Here is a 19,810-nt window from a genome sequence, read left to right as displayed (position 1 = left end):
AAGCAACTTGATGTCGTTTAAGGGAAGTTTTGGGTTCGAGCCTCACCGTATGTAAAAATTCTTGTTGGGAGACTTACCCACCATTAGCCAGGTGTGTTACCCGAGTCGGATCCGGATGTAGTCGGGGCTAAGCTCTGGTGAACCGGGTGGGCATCCTAAAAAAAAAGGTTGTCTCATCAATATGGTTAACCTTAGGTGTTCCAATTTGATCTGCATATATTTGTTAATGTACAATTTTAATTAATGATATTATTAATTATCAATACTCATTATTTATATTTTATCTTACATAAGCACAAACATTGGTCAAAGCAGTGTATATAAATAGTACCAAAGTCAAACCAAAACACTTAAATAAAAACAAAGTAAATACTATAAATATAGTTTGTTTTAAAATAATTGTACCATCTCTCTTTTTAAATGTATGGTACTAGTATGATTTTGTTAAATTTTCCTTACACTTTTTGTTTTATTTTATGGAGTACTTTGTAGTTGATAAGTTTTTACTTTTGTGATTTTTTTAGGGCGGTAAAATATACAAGTATCTTATTAAAATTGTTTTAATACACATATTCATAACTAACTTTTATTCAAAGTAATTTTTACTTATTAAGGATAATTACAAATTAAGAATAGTTGAACTTGTGTGTTTACAAATGTTATAAAAAGACCTGTGTCAACTAAAAATATATGGAGGAAGTATATTTTGTAGAGTCAAATTAATATATTATTGGAACACACACATCAAAAACAAATCTTTGGTAGACTACGTACAATTATGTCACAAGTCAACTCGACTCGAGTTAACTAATAAGCATATATCTCTTCAAGTTTTGTCATTTTTAATTGTCTGATTTGAAAGCAATTTAATTTGTACTAAATCATAATAAAGAAGATGCTTGAATTTAATACGTGAGAATTATGTCATGAAGTCACTCAAGTCAGTTATGATGTTGTTATAAATTGGAATTGGTGACGTATAGGAATAAAATTTAGATGTAAGCCTATAATATGGGACTTCCATGAGTTCCATCATGTAAAGCGATTACCCTTCACAAATTTCACAATTCAAACGCACTACTCACAAAGGAAGGACTTGAATTACTAGTAGATCAGATCAATTAATGTTTAAAGTAGGTTAAAACACATGGCAACAATTATGCATGCTCCTAATAATAAACTTACTTAGGCCACTTCAAAGTTTTACTTTATTAAAATTTTATATTAATCGGATATGTAGTTTTTTTTAAGTATGTAAACAACTGCTCAAAAAAATAAAAATATGGATCAATCATTAAGAGGCGAAGGAGTTGTCAAATACGAGTATATGACCATCAACAAATAATAAAATAGTACTCCGTAATGGAATTAAAGTCTTAAATTTTTTAACCAAGAGTTATCCAATTATATACTATCCTTTAATTATTTATTTTTTTGTGGGCAATTCACTTTAGTTATTTGTTACCAAAAACCCAAAGAAAGAGCTTAAAAAAAAAAGGACAAGGTAATGGCAACTAATGTATACATCATGCATGCGTGAAATGTGCAGTGGTTAATAATGCACAAGACATGTAACTACGTACCCTAAGTTTATTACAGATAAATCCAGTAACTAGTTTCTTGGTAACTTGATAAGAGCTCTAAAAGGAGGAATTGAGGAGACAAGAAGTAACTAGGAGCAATAACTATGCTTGCATCAATGGCCATGCTTAGATTAGCTAGCTTAGGCCTGTGTATTAGTTTCTTACTTTACCTTGTTTTTCCTCATTGCAACAAGGTAAATGCTACTTGCATACTGATGATACATTGATGCCCACTTCCTAGAAAACTCCTTTTGTTTCTTTTTGTTGTTTTGAATTTTGTTGTCTCGCATACTCGTTCAAAGGGGGACAAGGTCGGGAGTTTTAATTTAGGGCATGTTCTCTTCAGCTTATTTTCAGTTCAGTTTAGTTTAGCTCAGCTCAGCTCAGCTCCATCCAGTTCAGTTCAGTTCAGTTCCTAATTTTCTTCTCTCATAAATATTCAATTTAGTTCCAATCAGTTCAGTAAATCAGAACAGACCCTAAGAGAAATTTGTTAAGGAAAATGAATAGATAAATAAAAAAATAAAGGAAATAATAGGGAGTAATTCTGCAATTGGATTAGGTGAACCGAATTTAAAATTAACTTAAGGAGTAAGATCGTCCCTAAGAAGAATGAGGGACCATTAAATATATGTAAAAAACAAAACTTCTTCAAGAGTACACTGATTATTCTAGTCAAAAGCCATGCGATGTAATCATAATTAAAACTCAGCTCCACTTAGCTAGAATCAACCACAGTCTCAAATAATATGTTGATTATATATATCTAACAGTAATTAAGGTTAACCTAATGATTACCATTTGAACACACAAAAGACGTTGAATTTTGGAGTGCTAGATTATGTAGAAGAGAGTAGCAAGCAACAAAAGAAATGTAGATTAAATTTGATTTCATATCTTGCATTCAACCAATATTAATGGTCTTACCAAACACATTTTGGTTAGATCAAGTAACTTTTAATTTTTACTTTTCACCTCCTCTTTTTACTTATGAGTAATTTTAACTTTGATTTTTTTATTTTTTTATTTTTTTTTTACTTCGTAATTCATAAGATCAGATGAAATGTTAACATAAACTCGTCAATCTATCTTTATTACTCACTTAATAAGCTGTTAATCACATACTCTGAAAATAGTCTTTCAGGGCCCGTTCTCATTGGCTGAACTCGGCTAAACTGAACTGAACTGAACTGAGCTGAGCTGAACTGAACTAAACTGAACTAAACTGAAATGAATACTTGATAACAGAAGGATATTAGGAGCTGAACTTAACTGAAAATAAACGTATAAGAACAAACCCTCATTTTTTATTCTTCCCACATTGATGCATATTTTAGAGGTAAGTAACATAGGCCTGGCCCAATCCGGCCTGAAAATAGGGCGGATATGAACAAGCCTAAAAACGCAATTTTAGTTAAAAAGTCTGAACCCGACATGAAAAAGCCTGCTACTTTTTGCGGATTTGGACATGCGAAATTATGATAAAGCCGGACCCAATTTATGATAATTCTAGCATATTTCTATCTTTCTCTGATCCTTAAAATTCCTTCCAAAGGTCCCAAACTACACAAACTAAAAAGAAAAATTTCCTTACCTCATTGATGAGACTAACCAAAAAACCTTCGGACAATCCCCTCCCATCTCATCTTCCTTTCCCTTTTCCCAATAACCTCCAAAATTTAGGTCAAATCATCAACTCAAATCAACATCTCACCCCAACCTTACATATTTTGTATTAAAATATTTATTTTTACTTCTTATGTAAACTATCAATTGTTACATTTTTAAAAAAAAAACAACAAAAAAAAGAAAAGAAAAGAAAAGAAAAAATTATGTACTGTATTTGTTAACTACCAGTAGTAATTTAAACCCTATCCAAGTAATTTTTAATTGTAACGTTTTAATTTCCAAATTTGCTGCATAATATCAAATGTTGTGGCCCAAAATAAACAAAGAAAGTACTTGTATCTATGTTATTATAAAAAATAAATCATAAATAAAAAATAAATAAATAATAAAAACAAAAAACAAACTAGCTATTACTCATATGGAAATAGTTAGAGCTTCTCCTCCGATTTTAAGGTACCCTCGATTCTCATTATTTGCCATTGTGGCTCTAAAAAAAGAAAATTACTCGTACAGAAGTATACTTGTATCTATGTTATTTTAAATTCAATCTAAAAATTTGATATTTCAAACATAGTTATCAAGATAAATCAAATAAAACACCACTTGATTATGATTTTCTTAAGATACTCTCTATAAAGTTATACTCACTCTATTTAGAATAATCAACATGTTTGACTTTTTTTCACCATTTATTTGTTAACTTGACTATATATTGTTAAATACTACTCCGTAATATTAATATAAAATTTAATGATGCGATTATTTTTATAACTTTCATTAATATTTAATTAAATAAAAATCTATAAGGTTAAATTAGTACAACAGCTAGAGTTGTCAATTCGGGTAAACATGTCGGGTTTGGGTCGGATAAATGTGAGTCGGGACAACTCGGGTCGGGTCAATTCAGGTTAATGTTGTAACCTACGCGTGTCGGGTTCGGGTTAGGTCATGCTTGAGTCAGGTCACGTCGGGTCATACATTATATCGGGTTTGGGTCGGGTTAATAACAGGTCGACTTACATTCAGCTTAGGTGTATAATAGGTCGGGTTTACTTCGGGTTAAAATGGTTTAGGGTCATTCTCGGGTTCGAGTCGGGTTTGGTTCAAGTCAATAATTTGCGGGTTATAATCAGGTCGGGTCATTCACGGGTTTGAGTCGGGTTCAAGTCAATAGTTTGCGAGTTATAATCAAGTTGGGTAATTTCCAAGTCAGGTCATTCTCGGGTTCAAGTCGGGTTCAGTTCAAGTCAATAAATTGCGAGTTACAATCAAGTCGGGTCATGTTCTGGTTCAAGGCGGGTTTTATTCAAGTCAATAATTCGTGGGTTATAATCAGGTTGGTCATTTCTAGGTTGGGTCATGTTCGGTTTCGGGTCTCAAATATTGGGTTAATTTGGGTTTCAGGTTGATTTCAGGTCGGGTCATATTGGGTTTAGGTACATTTTTAGGGTCAGTTTGTTAACAACTCATGATGTAATGCAATGACGTTCACATTTAATCATTATCAATTATTTCATTTATTGTAAGATAAGTTTAAATTCGAGCTAAAAAGTTCTAATAAGTTTAGATAAGTTCTACATAATAAGTTCATATTAATTCCAATAAGATAGGTTTATTCTAATCTATTCAGTATTCACATTGATTCCACTCATTTTAGGGATAACAATTTCAAATAAGTTCATATTCGAGATGACAGGTTCAAGTAAGTTTAGATAAAATACAATAAGTTCATATTACTTCGGGTTAAGAACAATTTGGGTTGAATTTAGGTCGGGTCAATAACAAGTCGTGTTCATTTCGGGTCGAGTAAGTAACAGATTGGGTTGAATTTAGGTCGGGTCAATAACAAGTCGTGTTCATTTCGGGTCGAGTAAGTAACAGATTGGGTTGAATTCGGGTCGGGGTTAGTAATATGTTGGGTAAAATTTGGGTCAGGTCAATAACTAGTTGGGTTGAATTTGGGTTGGGTCAATAATAGGTCGGGTTGATTTCGAGTCGGATTAGTAACAGGTCGGGTTGAATTTCGAGTCGGGTTAGGAACAGGTCTGGTTAAATTTGGGTCGGGTTAGGAACACGTCGGATTGAATTCAGGTAGGGTTAAATTCGAGTTTTGACGTGTTAAAACAGGTTTGGGTCAATTTCGGTTCAGGTAGGGATCGGTTCAGGTTAATAATTTACGGGATACATTCGGGTTGGATCATCTCCAAATCGGTTCATGTTCGGGTATCCAATACTCGGGTTACTTCGAGTTTAGGGTTGATTTCATATCGAGTTTGGGTCACCATTTTCTCGGATTCAGACGGGTCGGTATTTTGAGTCGGATCTTTTGACAGCTCTAACAATAAAACCCCTGCAATTTTTTTTTTGGATCAACGTAGTAGATAGTGCTTTTAAAAACAAAAGTTGTAACGAGTATAAAAACAAAACCAAAAACCCAACTGTATTACTGTGCACCCTTCTCTTCTTCAACAAACCTCCTCACGGTCCTCAGTCCTCCCTCTTTAAAAACCCTCTCTAAACCCCACTTTCTCTCTCCTCCTCCATTTTCCACAACAATGGCGTTTTCTCTCTCCTCTTCTTCTTCAACCCTCTTCCTCACTCTCACACTCACCCTCTTCTCTCTCCTCCTCCTCTCCCACCAACAACAACTCCCACCACTCAACTCAGCAGAGCAGGAATCCGTCTACCTCGCTCTCGAATCGATCAACCCAGAAATTCAATGGCGAACTCTCTACCCAGATGACCTCTGTCTCTCCGCCCCACACGGCGTCGTTTGCGGCTATCTCCCCAACCCCAACTCAAACGACACCGTTTTCACTCCCCACATTGTCGAGCTCAATTTCGGGTATGTTCTAGATTCTTCTGATAATCCTCCTTGTTCTTCCAATTCCTCTTTCCCGCTTTCTCTCTCCTCTTTCTCTCACCTCCGTAAACTGTTCTTCTACCGTTGTTTTACGGGTTCCCCTGTTTTGCTCCCTTCTCTTGAAACGGTGTCGTCTGAGCTTGAGGAGCTCGTTTTCATGGAGAATCCCGCGCTTTTTGGGTCACTCAGTGGCATTTTTGGTAATTTTACTTCGTTGAGGAGGTTTATTTTGACTGGTAGTAACGTCTCTGGTGGGGTACCTGATGAAATTACGAAATTACCCTCGCTTGAGCAACTTACTATTTCTGGAAATGGGAATTTGGGAATGGTGGAAAAGGGAATGATTCCAAATGATTTGGGATTTTTGGAGAAATTAAGGGTGCTTGATTTGAGCAGAAATGGGTTAACGGGTACAATCCCAAATTCTTTGGGTAATCTCAAATTACTGCTTAAACTTGATTTGAGTTGCAATAATTTTGTGGGTAAAATTCCAGAAGATTTGAAGAATTTGCAAAACCTTGAATTTCTTGATTTAGGGTTTAACAAATTTGGGAATTTTGGGATTCCTTTGTTTTTGGGTAACATGCCCAGATTAAGGGAAGTTTACTTGAGTGGGAATCCACTGGGAGGGGCAATTCCGGAGATATGGAAAAATCTCAGGGGTATTTTAGGAATTGGACTTTCTGGGGTCGGTCTTGTTGGTAATATACCTTCTTCTATGGGGGTATTTTTGACAAATGTGAGCTACATTGGGCTAGACAATAACAAACTTGAAGGAACAATACCAAAAGAATTGGGGTTGTTGGAACATGTAAATGAGATGAATTTGCAAAATAACCAATTAAGTGGTGGAATTCCCTTTTCTACCCCTTTTGTTGCTAGAATTGGTGGGAAGCTTAAACTTGAGGGTAATTCTGGAATTTGCTTGGATAAGAGTATGAAATGGTCTGTTGATCAAGTTAAGGGTAGTTTGAGAAATTTGAAAATTTGCAGTCCTACAACTGAAAATCCCAATGCTGCCCTTTTCGTCGATGGCAATGGCAATGGCAATGGCAATGGCGGTGTCTCTCTCCGTTGCAATTGGTATTTGGTTGTCGTATTGGGGGTATTTTGGTCATTTAATCTTGTGGGATGTTAGTGTACGTGACTGACACTTTACTATGTTGGTGCACACAAAAATTTTGTGAAGAGGGGAAGACTTAGGTAATCTTCTGTTTTAGGCTAACCTTGGGTAGAAATGAAAAATGTACATTTTCAGATTTGCATTTTGCTGTAATTAGAGGGCTAACTAAGCTGCAAATCTTTGTAATTATCGAATTTTGCAATATAATCGAATTATCATGTGTTTGAAAATCATTTGCAACAATTAAATTTCTAATTATTCCAAACGTGATAATATGGAAAGGTGCTTCATTTTCATGTACGGGTGCTAACACTTTGGATGGGTTATGACGAGCTATATAGCACTATGCATAAATTAATACTTTGGATCGAACTAGGACGTATTTTGTATGAGGATAGAGTAGGGGTGGCTTTGCCACGTTTAATTTCTGTTTAGTTTGCTTTATTTCCCGGAGCTTTGCTCCTCATTCACATCAAAAAAAAAAATATAGCACTATGCATAAATTAATACTACTAGCCGCTAATTGTGGTGTAATATCGACCATTTATATGATCATAATCATAAAAGCTTTTACGTGTCTTAACAATTACAAGTACGTAATACTTATTCATATGTCGGAAATTAGTTATCATATTAGTAAGACTCCACGAGTAGTACTCCATTAACAGTAAAAAAATTTCAATGGGAGGAATTAGGAAATTACATGTTGACGATCTTGTTTGTGGGTTGTGCAAATGAAAAAGAAAGGAGATGTAGCATGAATTTCAATTGTCATGAAAATCAGATAACAGGACTCTAGGTTGCCTAAGAAGGTATATAGCTGTAAGAGTAGGTCTGCTGTAGGCTGGATTATGTCGATTAAAGTTTGTAAGGCTAGACTAAAGTCCAAAGTTATAAATGTTGGGGGCAAACAGCAAAATGTGTGTGTTCTTTTCTGCCCACTTTTTCTTTTTGTTGGGAGTGTGGTGTTTCTGTGAATAGAGATGGCTTTTATTACTACTGTCAAACATCAATTTTGCACTTAACATTATTTAATTTTTAGCTTACATAAAGTGGAAAGGTTACATTTTTTTTTTTTTTTTTTGGAAAAAAGAGTGATTATATACATAAAATGATTTAGAAAAAGATTTCACAATTTTTTTTGGATGATCTACCCTAATATAAAGGGTTTCAAAAAAGAGCTTTTACAAATTTGCATTATCTGACATATTTTGTCATAATAATTGGTCTTGTATGGACCCGGTCTACAATAAATTATTGTAGACCCAAAATTTGACACTTTCAAATAATATAATCACTTTTTTAAATGATATATAATTATCTTTTTGTGAGTCATATTTTGATCTCATATTAAACCATTTGATGAGATTATATAATTATATTTAAGATGATAAAATTTAAAAATCCTCTTTTGAAAGATGTAATTTACTATTTGATACTTTTTAGAATGATAAATTCACTTTTTGAGTGATACATTTACCTAACAGTTTCAAGATAATATAATCACTTTTGTAATAATATAATCACATTTCATATGATATAATCACATTCGTATGGTATACAAGAAGGTTGGGTCTACAATAAGTTATTGTAGATCGGGTCTATTATAGTCTTTACGTTGTCTTAAAGTAAATCATCTAATGGGTAAAAAAAAAAAAAAGATTTCACAATATGCATTATCTGACTAATTTTGTCAGAAACTAAGGGCCTATTCACATTTACTTAATTTCAGGGCCTGTTCTCTTACATTGAAATTCAGTTCAGTTCAGCTCAGTTCAACTCCTAATTTCCTTCTCTTATAAAATATTCAGTTCAGTCCAGTTCAGCTGAGTTCAGTCAATGAGAACAGACCCTCAGTTCAGTTCAGCTCCAATCAGTTCAGTTTAACTTCAATCAGTTCAATTCAGTTCAATTCAGCTCTAATAAGTTCTGTTCAGTTAAGCTCCAATCAGTTCAGTTCAGCTCAGTAAATATAAACAAGCCCTAAATTGTCTAAATTTATTTTTACTGGAATATTATCTAAACGACTAATCTTGTTTTCACTAATACATCAACTAACCACTGTCTAAACTTGTATTATATTTTGTTAATAAAGGTGAAATGTCAATAAACATAATATAAGCCCTACTTCAGAGTTCTTACTTGAGCTCCATTGTCGATTCATCAACTACTACAGCATGGCCTTACAAGTTCTCCCACCACCGAAAAAGACAGGCTGTTTGACATCTCTAAACCAAATTCAGACAGACTTCACTCAGTTAATTATCATCAATCATAGATGTGGAGTACAAAAGGTTTAGTTAGTCCATTCAAATTGGCACAAACTAAGCTCTATTTGAAACTGAATTTTAAAAATTAAATTCAGCTAGGAACGAACGCAGTATACACAAAACACTATATACAATACGAAGTATAATATTACTGGTCCACTGAATACAAGTTTTGTTGTTAAATAATAACGAACTCAAATCAGAAAGATGGCTCAGGAAAACAACTGCTTGGTCATTAAAATGCATATGAATTATACAAATGACAACTAACGAGAAGAAAATCAGCTCGTTAAGCTTCCTCCCTCACCGTAAGGTATATCCGTAGCACATCGGAGTAAGTACTAGTAAGCATCAATTTGCAATAACCAATGAAGGCTTGCACTGAAAGGTTCATGTACCCCTAAGCGCAGCCAGTCTCTCCTCTAGATCATCAATGCCGGACCTGAAGAAAGAGAGAAGGAAAATGCCACACAATTGATAGATATAGTTAATCAATGTAATGTTCCACAAGAAATTAAATGAGATATAAGAACAGGTCACACAGAACTAGCACCAAAATGCCCCAAATAATAGTGAATCCCTAGCAAGAAACTAAAACCATACATTGCTATATAAAATGATGAGAGGGTGATGACTGACAAGAACTAAATAATCAGTTGCTTGAAATTCACGGGTAATGAAAAGATACCCAGAGACAAATATAAGGACATAAGGTCTTTTTCTTCCTGGTCATTTCAACATTTCACTATATGTATGTCCGACATTAAAACCCTTTTTTCCAGTAATCTTCCACAACATAAATAGTTCAGCCAGCAAATAAAGCAAGCCATAGTTTAGGATCAATTGCTTCCATGTAAATGAAGATACCAGATTCTTGAACACGGAAGGAATGTTCACGTAGAGCAAAGTCAGCCAGGACATCTATGATTCATCAGCTACATTAAAAACTAAAAAGCTCAGAGACATGAGCATACATACATATAAGAGAAACTCAAGGGCCAACTTTCAGATGATCAACAATGATGCTACTAAAAATTTAGGCCCATAGGCTTACAATCGTCAACTTTGCCATCTCATCACCTTAATAATAAAACACTTCAGCTCAATTTCTAAAGTAAAGTTCACCAAAGAGAACAGCATTAAAAGGGAAAGGAAAGCCTGTGAACAAAGTTGGTATAGCCAATGATTACGGTAGGCCTGTAGTAAGTAGTGATTGTAAAAACGGCCAAAGTGAAAGTGATGAAAATCTTAAGCCAGATGCAGCAAATTATCAAGATGGTCAAGGCTAAAGAGCGGTCACAAACTCATTGGAATTGTCCACACATCAGTAGCAATCAAAGAAACATAGAATGGCAGTATCAAGTAATAAAACAGCATTTGCTTTATACAAGGAGCTAAAAGTTTGTTTGATGCACTACCTAAAGCAAATTTTTAACAAGGAAAAACACCACTGCTAGATTGCTACAACAGACGGAATTTTTTCTTAAGGTATTGTCAAGTCTAAACATAACATGCAGAAATTGTTTTTAAGGGAGGGGAAAAAATGATGTTTTGTATTGCCGAAATGAGGATACAATTATAAGGATATTATTACCCTCAATACAGTAATTTTGTTTCCCAGCTCCCCCTCCCCTACAAAGTAATTTTTCCCCTTGAACAAATTACCCTCTTATCCTATTTTTTCCCCAATATATCTCACCCCTCCCCAACCTTACTCTCCTCCACCCACCACCACTACCACTACCTCTGCTTTTGTCTTCCTCTTACTCCATTTATCTCTTATTCACTCAGTTCTTGATGATCTTGCCTCTGCCGTGATTTATGTGGGTTAAATTTTAAGCCTAAGGTAGCTGAAATTGACCGGAGATGATAAAAAATCTCCATTGCCAATTTTAACCACCATGGATTTGGATTAAGCCCAAAGTGGTTATAATTGGATCTCTGTCTTATTTACTCTTTCCTTTTGGACAACTTTGTAACTTAAGGGGGGGAAAAAAAACTTTAGTTGATCCTTCTAGTGAAAGTTACCCTATCAAATTTTGCCCCTTTATTTTAGGGAAAGCAGGCATGCCCTGAATAAGAAAGATCAATAAAACAAGTGTACGCATTTTGAATGATCGAAAGGAACACATTGCTCTCTATGTTGAAAATATTTATCCAGGTACAGTTATAGTTGAACACAATTGACAGAATGTCAGTAAATCTAAAAATTTCGTCATGTAAAACCATAATAAACGCATGATATGAAGTCAAGGCAACTCGAGAAATCTAACTGTTGCCCCAAAAGTATGAGTCGAAGAGGTATAAAACCAGACGAAAGGCTAAAAGAAGAGTGAATATTTTGTGAGAATATAATGTACCATAATTTTTATACATAAAAAAAAAATAGTTCCATTAGGTTGGTGTCCTGGGGTGCAAGAAAAGTAGGAAGTATATCATGGAGGGATGAAATGAGAGAATTTGATTTTAGTACAAGAGTAAGCCTCTAGAGAAAATGGTACATAGTACCAGCCAACCATGGGAGCACACACTTCTATGTCCCAGTCCCACCAATTTGCCTAAAGAAGACCATATCTTCCCATCCTCTACAACTACTACGACTCTACGAGACAAGTAGGTTGGACTACTCTACATTACAATACACATGATGCTATTCCATCACCATTTTTGGCTTGTTTGTATGGTAGCTAGTTATAAAAAAGCAAAAATGAAATGAATATAAGTGTAATTTGACAAGCAAAATAACCCCCTAATATCCACATATTTGCAATCTTATCCCCAAACTTGTGTTTTTCTTCATAAATATCCCTTGCTATCCACACCACCCCCAAATGGTAATGGATGTTAATGAAATTTTGCGAAGAAAAAGTATAGTTTTGGGGGTGAACTAGCATTACTATGGGAATGAGCATTAATTTTCTTACAAATTTATTCAAAAAATCCATTTTCTTTACCACTATTAACAATTACTTAACAGATGGGTAGTTCTAACTTCTGAAAATTTTCATGTTTTAAATCTCCCCTTCTGATATCATTATCATTTGCTGCCATTATCCACCATCTTACCACATCCATCACACAATCCGTATATGTTGTTTAGCCACGCCTCAACACATGAAACAAACACCTCTAGGTCCTCAACTCTTCAGCGAGCCAAAAAATTACACTTCGTACCAATTTTTTCTAAAGTAAATAAGGAACCTATATAAGTAATGTAAGGAAACCCTAGTTTATCATCATGATAAGCAAAGATCGTTTATCTAGTGGCATTTTGGTAAATAAATCAACAAAAAATCCAAGTTATGGCATTTTCGTAATAAATCAACATTTGTGGGCCCACATGTAATAAAAAGTTGTTCATTTATTTACAAAAATGCCACTAAATAAACAATTTTTTTTTGTTTATCATGATGATAAAGTTGTATTTTCCCGTAATGTATAAGCAGGCACAAGATTCCATATTTCCATCTGAGTGGAAATTGGCAATGCTGATTGTTACATGAAAACCAGTAAAAAGGGGAAGATCAAGAGTCTCATAGATAGATTTTTGAAAAACTGAAAGATAGACACAAGGCTAAAATAGGATAATACTTCTTAGCAAGTTAGCAATGGCAGTATGTCAAAGCAGAGAAAGAGTGACACTGCGACAGGCAAGTTTTGTTTATGCTGCCAGATTGAGCTTGGGTTGTGTGCCGAAAGTTGGGATACGTGACTGAAATTAAATTCAACAATCTGATAAAAAAAATAAAGAAGTAACCTATGCAGTTCTTGTGAGGGTGATTGAAAAGTAAACTAAGTGCGAGTATCTGATCTCAGCTCTATGTGAGGCTAAATAGTTAGCAGAAGCTAACCAACTACTAAAATTGACTTGTTGAAAACAAAGCGAGAAAAGGAAGCATATTATATCAATCTAATGAAAGTATAGTTGAAATGTGTGAATTTGATGAACCAAGAGCAGTCATGGTTGATTTTCAACTTTTCAAGTTATGTAAAACACGAACAAGACAAAACTTGTGTTAGAATGTCCCAAGGGACGACAAATTCTTTTCTAAAGATATTAATTTAAATCCTTTCACTTTAAAGTTCTAAGTGGTTTTCAATATGTTCAGGCCATTAGTTAAATCTTGATGAGTGCTCTGGAGCATTGCTTGCAATTGTTTCAAAGTTTATAGGGGAGGAGGGGCTGGGGTTGTGTGTGCCAACATTAGGTTACACAAAAGTACCATCTAAAGTTGGTTGGGTAAAAACCCAATATGGAAGTTGTTAGGGTATAAATAATGGATCTCGATCAAAGAGTTGGACCTGTTAGGCTTGAGGGGAGAATTTTATGGATATGGCAAGTTCAACAAGGTTAGTGGGGTGACTGTTGTCAGAAGACACATAGGTTAAAAATTCTTTTGCAAAAGAGGTCAAAGAACATAGCAAGTGAAACAAGAAACTGAAGCAAAAGCATTACGAGTACAATCATGGTGCCACAACTGAGACCATGGCCCATGTCAATGAGTGGAGAAAGGAAGAGTTGGTTATGCAGGTTTTGCTTGCGGACTTAATTAGTTTCCTTAGCTTGGTTGTTTTAGGATTCTCTAATATTTATGTTCCTATTTCATTATTAGGAAGATAATATTTAGTATCCTGATATCCTTCTAATATTCTAAACGTAGGATAAATTTTAGAATATTGTTTACTTAGAAGAGTAATTCTATTTAAAGAGGTTTTGAGGTTATTGGATATTTGGGTGTATAATAAAACAGTGAGAGAATTTGTAAACACTCTTAGGATACAAGATATAGTCTTGAAAGAGGGGCTGTAATGTTTGGGATTGGTTTTGGGGTCATTGGATGTTTGGGATGGGTGTCAAACACTCGAACATGCATAAGAAACTGGATTAGAGTTCTTGAGATGCGAATGGATAAATACGGGGTATTGAGAGGGGGTTACAAATATTCGTTGAAGGATTAGTGACATTGTGTAATGGACTAGATAATCTGCTAACTAGTGAACTATATAAACTGATTTTAGTAAATTGATTGAATATGAAGAAATAATAAAGATGGAAGCTTGAATACTGATTGATAGGTTAATAGCTTTAGGATATTACTCTCACAATAGCTTGAGGCTATCACTCTCACAAGTCACAATCACTTGACGCTATCACTCTAAGAAAAACTTGAGGCTATCACTCTCTAACAATGGTTTATGCCATGACTCTCTAAGATTTCCCTTCAATACAAATTTCTGCCTATCCTTCTCAATATCTATCTTCCAATATATATTTACATGCCAATGTTTGAAAAAGTGCGCCTAGGCACTGAGGTGTTAGAGGTCATGCGCTTTTTATGGTCAAGGCGAGACGACTTCGAAGAGTCGCAGCTAAGGCGCGCCCCTGAGGCGCACAAAGAGTTTTTTTCAGAATTTTTTTATTGCTCATTATACGCGCCTCGCTTCAATGAGGCGCGCCTCACTCTAAAACGCCTTGGTGCGCCTTGAGCCTTTTTATACATAGTTACATGCTCCATCCCAAGGATGATTCTAGAACAAGTTTTTGTCTCATGTGCACACCAGACATCTTTGATTCATTGCCAATTTTCCCTTATTATGTACTACATTTGATGACTACTAACATACTAATTACCTGTAATACCCTCCCCTAAGTCAGTTCATTACACAGTTGATTTTTCCCAACTAGCCATGGATGGTTTACCACGTACTGATAGCGTTTTTCATTTTTATCTTTTGCACCTTTGTTTTGTTCATTGATCTTGTTTACTTATCGTGTTTTGCTTCTGTTAAGCCTAACAAAGTTTAGATTGAAATCAAACTCAAAATCGGGATGCAAAACATAGTAAATAATGGGTTATTTAGATACCATGGATGAATCATTGAACCAATTGAAAAATAGAGAAAATTATTAAAGACTAAATATTTTTTCAACTATTATTATTCTGTTAGTGCTAACTAATACAGAATACTATTAAGACTACCGCTATTAATTTTTCTACAGCTGTGTACTATGATGATGAACATTAACTTTTTTTAATCTCATCAGGGTAACTAATAGCTAATGCTACCAGCTATTGATGAACATGTTAGCCTAACCTAGCTTCCAAAAGAATTTTAAGCATAAGCTCAGAGCTGGGAACAGGGCCATCAAGTCATCAACCCTAAACCATTTTTTTTTTTAAATAAGCATTTTTGAAGCACATTAATAATTAAAAATTAGCCCTATTGCAATTTTGTCTTCATTTGTTGTTAGGATACAAGGAGAATCTAGCTGATCTGCAAGAAACCCTACATATTAGAGGATCACATGACAGTGTTTCTGATACCCACATAATCAAGCAAATAAGCAATCAACCAATCAAATAAGGTAGCTAGAGAATCAGTATAAGGCCAGCCTAGAACTACCTACTCCGGTATAAGATACATGCCATGTACAAACCCTTTGCGGTAGTTACATAATTCGTAAATAGTTAAAAGTAGCTAATGCTACCAGCTATTGATCTTCTGCTATGCTGGAATTACAAAATAAATAATGCAAGTTCCTGATACAAATGAATTTTGATATAAAGGGGGGGGGGGGGCAGAGAGGTTTACTTACGTGCTGACTTCTTCAGTTTTCTTTCCAGCAATTTTCCCCTTTGGAGCTGCTGACAACTGCAATAAAATCAAGGGAGATAGCCATCAATATTGTCTCAACATAGCTTGAGAATTTCAAAAAAAATTGGACCAATACTAACCTGTGAAGCAACATCAACTCCAATTTCATCAAGCACCTGAACAGTGATGAACACGTTATTAAATCAATATACCTATACTAAAGGCGAAACCAGAAATGACACTTGTCATAACCTGGTTAAAAAATTTCCCTCCAAAAGATGTTTTTTTTTTTCCCCCCAAAGCTTCTTAGAGAAGTATTTAATTTAATACTTACTTTACAATAATATTTCTTTTCTATTTGGCAAGTATATTCATTTTTACACATTCAACAAAGATTTATTTATTTATTTTATGACGGGAACAAAGTCATATAATACAATAATGTAATCTTATCTCTAACTTTGTAATGTAATCCATAGTTATTTTGTATTAGTCGTGCATGCATTTCTTCCTCCGTTTTCTTTAATGATTTAAATAAATCGTAATTACAAAACTTTCATCCTATTTTGCAATTTGATACTTCCTCCGTTCTTTTATTATTGCACCACTTGCCTTTTTAGGAAGTTTCACAAATATTGCACCATTTCCTTTTTAGGAAAAAAATTATTTGTGTTCACACTACAAATACACAACATACCCTTACTTTTTACACTTACTTTTTAGTTTATCTATATGTCACATGGGCAATTTTGTATTTTTACCTTTCTCTCTCTTACTTTTTTCCACAATCAAAATATTTGCACCCAACCCTTGTGGTGCAATAATAAAAAAACGGAGGAAGTATTATTTTTTATAGTAAAATAATTGTATTAAACTAATGATAAATATTGAAATTACCGTGCATGGCACGGGATCTAACCTAGTTAATGTATAAATGAGAAGATGAGGCACTTTTAAGTCTGTTTCATCTATATATCACTAACTCGCATGAAAATCAACAAATTCAGTGTTCCCATGATAGTAGAATGCAGATTATTTGAAGCATTTTCTACAATGAATTCTAATTTTTGAAGTTTAAACTCATGTTCCCTTAATATAGCAACTAACATAAACCAAACAATGAACAAAACATTTACCATACATATCATGTTTATCAGTGTTTTCAAGATGATGGACGAGGATACTTGAGAAGGTTAAACCATAAACTATAAGCAATCTGATACACTGTAATAATTATTTATTTGGCACAAGATCAAAATGAGTTAAAAGAACAAAGCACACTCCCAGTTGTCAGATGATGATATAAACCTGATTTGTTAACTCGTCTGTTTCCTCTTCAGCTTCATCATTGTCTAAAGCATCGTCAATTGCATCAGACATCATTTCAGTCTGCAAAGAAGATTGAAAATCAAGGTCCATACTTCCCTGTCAAAAAAAGGATGCATACTTCACAGAGGAATGCAGCAGCATTGGTAAAACTTACTGTCATGTCCATCTGGGCGGATTGTTTCTGAAAATCTTGCAATATTTTCATTTGTTTTGCAGGTGCCATTTGCTGACAAAATAGAAAACCATTAATCAATTTAATCAATTCTGATGTAAGCGCACTTTTTTTTTTTTTGGGGGGGGGAAGGGAAGGGGGGAGGGGGACACAATAATTACTTATCAGTAATATTTATAAGAGTTTAAACAGATATATACAATTGAACATGAAAATATATCCACTGTACATAAAATTGTAAATGGTGTGTGTTCAAACCTTATTCATTGCTGACATTGCTTTGGTGGCACCCTTCAAGCCAGTAGCAACAGAGGATTGGGCATGCATGGCCTGTAGAGGGGCAATACAATGTCAAGGTCAGAGATTTGCATTAACGGAAATTTTAATTACCGACTCTCAGATAATAGAAGGGAGTTCGAGAGTGCACCTGTGTGTGTGTCGCTATACCCCTCATTTGTGCTCGACTGCCTTGCAGATTAGCAATTTGTTTTCTAAGTCTAACCAGCTGACGGGCAAGAATTTTAGTTGCAGCCTGCAGATTAGATACTTTTAAGTAAAGTTATCAATTTTAAGGCCAAAAGTTGGAACATGGAGATGGATGTATTCCAAGATAAGTGTTAGCAACCGGAATACACACACTTCCGACATTCCCATATACAATTACCATTGAGAGACTTTTTCCTTCCATTTTAAAGTGTTATTTTTTTTTGGATGGGGGGTGGAGTATGCCCTACCTCATTGCCTGTTTTTGCAGTTTTTTTAATTTCAGCTACCAGCCTCTTTTCCTGTCATCATAGCATATTACATCAGACATATATACTCAAGCAGTCGAGCCTAATAAAAAAAGTTAGAACCATAACACAATTGACATACTTCCACTTGTAGTGCAGAAATTTCCTTTTCGATGCCTGAAATAAGGGCAAGTACACCACACAAATCAGCATAGATTATTACATGACAACGCCAGCACAATATATTGGGTGATCAAACCTAACAATTGAATTATAATCATTAGCAGTTTAACCCAATAGCTTAATTAAACAAATCAAGTATCAAAATCGCGCAAATAATAATTCAAAAATCTAGTCGATCAAATTTCAAAGTCTGTAATAATTAAGAAGTTTTGTCCAATGAAACCCCCCAATTCAACAATTACCCACTTATGAAGACTTCCCTAGGTAAAGTGATGAGCTTCAAATGAAGTTTAAGTACTACAATTGAAAGTCCAAACTTAAAACTCATAACTTCATCAGAAATATACAATAATATATTCAACTGAAGTATGATTACTAATGTATGAGAACTAATGTATTCCCATTTCACGTACAATAATATATTAAACTGAAGTATGATTACTATAATAATCACTTGATAATTTACTAGTAAAAATTAAACTCCAAAGTAGTATATAACATCAATAAATAAACAATTCAAGAAAATCAATTGAGTAAAACTAAAAATCAAACAATACCTCGGGTAGCATTTGCCATTTCTCTCTTACTTTCCCGAAGTGCCTCTGTAATTAAAGATCACAACAATTCCATAAACTTAGTAAAATTAAAATAATTGATCAAATATCAAATTTAGCTTAATTAAATAAAAACCCAGAAATTGCAGTAATTCAAGCTTTAGAAAAGTGAGGAAATCAATCAAAACATAAGAAAATTAGGGCAAAAATTAAGTACCTTTGGCAGTAGGTTTCTTCTTAAAGATGTTCATGGTGGGTGAAACCTGTAAAATTGGGAATTTTTGAAATTTGAATCCCTTTTAAGGGTTATTGGGGAGGAGAGAGAAAGAGTGGAAATCGAACCGTTGGAAGACTTTTTGATGAGTTTGGGAAGAAGAGGTTTTTTACTGGGTAGTTTACACGCTCTTCTCTCTAGTTTTCTTCCTATCAAGGATTGTTGCTTCCTCGGTCGTTTCTCTTTTTCCGGTTCCCTGTTTTTAACAATTATGTTTCGATTACGAGTACTCGCTCCGGAGTTGGAACTAAACTCCAGTGAATCGGGTGTGCAAACACAATTAGTATTTGCTCCATTTTTTGAAGTGTTATTTCTTCGTGTTTAAAAGAGTGAATTATTTTTGAGTTTTTACACTATTTATCTAATAAAATTTGATTAATGTTTGTAATTTATACACATTAATATACTTGATGTATTTCTATTTAATTGACGCGTTCAAGTTAGACACACATGTACATGTTAAAAAAAAGGAGAGAGAATGCGATGAATGATAAAGCAAGTA

General features: G+C 34.3%; 2 protein-coding genes across 2 annotated transcripts; one reads left to right on the top strand and one right to left on the bottom strand.

Moving 5' to 3' along the window:
* Positions 1 to 5,308: 5,308 nt before the first annotated feature.
* Positions 5,309 to 7,407, top strand: LOC110727773 (piriformospora indica-insensitive protein 2-like). The gene has a single exon (XM_021907349.1). The coding sequence runs from the start codon at positions 5,768 to 5,770 to the stop codon at positions 7,211 to 7,213; it is 1,446 nt and encodes a 481-aa protein (XP_021763041.1). The 5' UTR covers positions 5,309 to 5,767; the 3' UTR covers positions 7,214 to 7,407.
* A 2,105-nt stretch (positions 7,408 to 9,512) lies between these two features.
* Positions 9,513 to 19,588, bottom strand: LOC110727973 (vacuolar protein sorting-associated protein 2 homolog 3-like). The gene is made up of 11 exons (XM_021907569.1): positions 19,252 to 19,588; positions 19,038 to 19,082; positions 18,440 to 18,474; positions 18,301 to 18,351; positions 17,994 to 18,098; positions 17,825 to 17,896; positions 17,549 to 17,620; positions 17,374 to 17,454; positions 16,206 to 16,241; positions 16,067 to 16,122; positions 9,513 to 9,910 (listed from the first exon to the last, which is right to left on the bottom strand). Exons 1-11 carry the CDS (start codon positions 19,283 to 19,285, stop codon positions 9,859 to 9,861), a joined length of 639 nt encoding a protein of 212 aa, XP_021763261.1. The 5' UTR covers positions 19,286 to 19,588; the 3' UTR covers positions 9,513 to 9,858.
* Positions 19,589 to 19,810: the final 222 nt, after the last annotated feature.

This window comes from Chenopodium quinoa, unplaced genomic scaffold, assembly GCF_001683475.1.
Source record: "Chenopodium quinoa cultivar QQ74 unplaced genomic scaffold, ASM168347v1, whole genome shotgun sequence".
In the NCBI taxonomy this organism is placed as follows: Eukaryota; Viridiplantae; Streptophyta; class Magnoliopsida; order Caryophyllales; family Amaranthaceae; genus Chenopodium; species Chenopodium quinoa.
The sequence above is the reverse complement of the archived record's forward strand: the minus strand, read 5'-3'. Positions and strand labels throughout refer to the sequence as shown.